At 62.2% G+C, this 3,336-nt stretch overlaps 1 protein-coding gene across 1 annotated transcript; it reads right to left on the bottom strand.

Moving 5' to 3' along the window:
* Positions 1-1,467: 1,467 nt before the first annotated feature.
* On the bottom strand, positions 1,468-3,117 carry ABHD16B (abhydrolase domain containing 16B). The gene has a single exon (XM_010954322.3). It carries the CDS (start codon positions 3,111-3,113, stop codon positions 1,701-1,703), a length of 1,413 nt encoding a protein of 470 aa, XP_010952624.2. The 5' UTR covers positions 3,114-3,117; the 3' UTR covers positions 1,468-1,700.
* Between the last annotated feature and the right edge of the window lie 219 nt (positions 3,118-3,336).

Here is a 3,336-nt window from a genome sequence, read left to right as displayed (position 1 = left end):
CAGCGGCGCGACGACCCACTTCCGCTTTGAGGCGCTCTCTGCCTTCGCCCCGCCCCCAACGAGCGGTGTCCAATGAGGGCGTTGTTTGGCGCAGTCCGGGTTCATCCGTTTCAACTTGATTGGCCGAGGCTGCGGACGAAGCCGGAAAGGAAGGCCAGCTCCACCAGCGAGACTCACAGGTAGAACGGTCCTACGGAGCACGGGGAAGGTGGGATGTAGGAGGACCGTCCACCTTGGCGCTATGGAAGGCCAGAGCTGAGCCTCTTGGAGGTCTCGAGGGGTTTTGCCGCTGCCTACGAGGGTATTTTGGCTGGTCAGACTCAGGACGTTTGAGATCCCTTCGAGGCTGACCCCCCGACTTTGGAGTTTCTTTTTCTTTCTTTTTTTTTTTTTTTTGAGTCCGTCTTTTTTGTGGGGGTTGTTGATTGTACGGCGGTTGCGCGGAAAAAGCGAGCACGAGCTCTCCTCTTGCCCCGCAGGCGCCGCTGCGTCGCGCGCACCCCCGCGTTCTCTCACTTCCTTTTCACAGCAACTCGGTGAGCCAAGTGGGACCCTCCCCACTTTACAGATGAGGAAACTGAGGCCAGAGTAACTTGCCCACCACACAGCTAGTCGAGCTGCGGCAGACTCTGAAGGAAAGTTTGCCAGACTTCTCAAAGGAGAGGTGTGCAACCATTAGACAAGCCAGTCCCGCTAAAACAAGTCCGAGGACTTACCCCCCTTTGACTAATTGTCTCTGCAAGTACATTCTTTAATGGTATTCAAAGCTTTGAGGATCTGACCATTCCGAACAGCACTCCTCCTTCCGGCGGAGCCCTCTGCTTGTGTCTATCCCTAAGTTTGAAAGCCCTTCGTCAGCTGACTAGCTCCTCTTCTTGTCTCAGCTCAAAGCTCACCTTCTCCCCATAGGTCTTCCTGGTACTTTACATCACCTTAGGTACCTACCTATGCTCGCAGTAGCCCAGGTGCATCAAGGCCAGGTCTTGCTCTGGGCCTGTCAGTTATGTCTGCCCCACTTGCCTTTCAGTTTTTCCAGTTTCCAGCTCAACCCACCCTGACCAGCCCCTGTTCCCCAGGGTTGGGGACAGCCAGCAAGCAGTCCCTGTTTCATGCAGTTCATGTACATGGATAATAAAAAGGGCTTGTTTCTCATTCTGAATTGCATCCCTGAGTCAGGAACTAAGCAATGAGTGGTCAGTGCGGGTGTGACTGTAGTCCCACATTGATGTGCCACTTACTCTGAGTCCTGTAGAAGCTGGGATTGGCGGAAGGTAAGGGGGGAGAACCTATGAAGCAGCAGTATCACACTCCTGGGAAGGTCCAGCTGCTAAGACCTGTATAGCCTTCCAAAGCTAATGTCCCTTCACAGCTAGCGGCGACTTGCACAGACCCTTCAACACTTCATCTTTCCCAGAGCATGCTACGACCCAGGCCAGGTGCAGGACCCCTCCTGGCGTCCCACCGTCCCTCTTCCCACCATCCTTTTGAGGTGATCAAACCACCATCATACACTAGGTCAGGTTAATCTCTGCATTCCCTTTAGGAGCTGGGAATGGACTGGGAGGGAGGAAGAGAAAGACGAGAAGGGGATGCCGCAGTAAGGGAGAGCACCAGGTCCCTCTCTGCTGCCCCAACCTCCCCCAGGCAGGGCCAGATTTACTAATTTGGGGGTGTGCGGAACGGACCCGCAAAGGCGCGATCTACAGTCTCCAGGGGAACTGAAAGTCCTCTGGTTCCAGCGGACTGCAGTGAGTTGCCTCCACGTTCTTGAGGTGTTTGCGCGCCAGGAACAGCGCGAGCTGCCTGCGCCGCCGCGGGCTAAGGCCCTGGCCCACCAGCCAGGGGAAGACAAGCCCGTGCGGCCCCCAGGCCTCCTCGTCCTCCCGCAGGTCCTCGCAGCGCGCGCGATAGGAGCGCAGCAGTTCCAGGCACCACTCGTCGTCCACGCGGTAGCGCGCGAAGAAGGCGGCCTCCTGCGCCAGGCTGCCGGTGCGCAGCCAGCGGGTCACCACGGCGAGGCCCTCGCGCATCATCACGGCGGGGTAGCGGTGCTGCAGCAGGCGCAGGAGCAGCTCGTTGCCGCGGTTGCCCTCCACGTCGCCGGACGGCAGGGGGCGCAGGTGGCCCGAGGTGCTGACCACGTCGTCCTGTGTGCGCCGGAGCAGCAGCACAGGCCCGGGGTAGCGGCACAGCTGCTCGGCCACGTTGAGGTTGAAGTGCTCGCGCACGGTGCGCACCACCAGCCCCTTCCAGCTCTGGGGCATTACCTTCAGCGCCAGCGGCACGAGGTCGTCGAAGGTGGCGTCAAGCACCAGCGCACCCAGCTCTGGGTACGTCATAGTAGCCCAGGTGGCCGTGAAGCCGCCGATGGACCAGCCGTAGACCACCACGTGCGCAGGCGGGAAGTGCAGGCGGTGCAGCGCGTACTTGACCACCACGTCCATGGCGTTGGCGTCGTGCTGAGGGAACGGCGCGCCGGTGCTGCCCCCGAAGCCGGGGTGGTTCCAGCCCAGCACCGAGTAACCGGCCTCCAGTGGCGCCGACAGGCAGCCCATCTCGTAGAAGCCGGCATTGCCTTCGCAGCAGATGACGAGGCGCAGGCCACGGCCGTGGCTGCCCGGGTGCTGGCGGCGGTCCATGAACATGGTGTCGATCTCGTTGCCGTCACAGGCCACCAGCTTGGCGCGCCGACCGCGGTAGCGCTCCACGAGGCGCTCTTGGCCCTGCTGCAGCAGCGGCAGCAGCGCGCGCGTCATCAGGAACATGGAGCCGGGGTACACGAGCCAGCGACCCAGCGAGTGGGCCAGAGCATAGCTGGCGAGCTGGCTGGGCAGTTCGCGGATCTGCTGCAGGAGGCACTGCGCCTGGCTGCGCGCTCCGCGCAGTGGCCGCCCCGGCGCGTCCCCGCCCAGCGCCGCGCCCCGCAGCAGCCACACGCCCGCCGCGGCCGCCGCGCACGTTAGCGCGCGGTGACCGCTGCCACCCCTGGAGGCGGCGCTCACGTCATCCCAGCGGAAGTCCACCGGCCAGCTGCGGAAATTGTAGGTGTAGTTGGCGGTCAGGTAAATTTTGAACACGTGCACCAGCGCCTTCACGAAGCAGACCACGCACATGGGCCTCGAGGTCACCAGGCACGGACCGAGCCCTAACGCCCAGTCGCCGGGCCAGGGTCGCGGCTGGAGGTCCAGGCCCGGCCCTGCGGGTAGCTGCAGAGGGGAGCGCGGATAGGGCTGCCTTGGGACGTGCCTTCTGGGGGCTTGGCCCTAATGGCCTTTGTGACCTGGGCCTTCCAGGACCCAGGGGAGGCGGCATCTGCCTGGCGCTGGCCAGCTTTGT

This window comes from Camelus bactrianus, chromosome 19 (genome assembly GCF_048773025.1).
Source record: "Camelus bactrianus isolate YW-2024 breed Bactrian camel chromosome 19, ASM4877302v1, whole genome shotgun sequence".
Lineage (NCBI taxonomy): Eukaryota > Metazoa > Chordata > Mammalia > Artiodactyla > Camelidae > Camelus > Camelus bactrianus.
The sequence above is the reverse complement of the archived record's forward strand: the minus strand, read 5'-3'. Positions and strand labels throughout refer to the sequence as shown.

What these genes read in the sequence shown, in the direction of transcription:
- ABHD16B (XM_010954322.3), bottom strand. Translation starts at nt 3,113, where the DNA reads ATGTGCGTGGTCTGCTTCGTGAAGGCGCTGGTGCACGTGTTCAAAATT.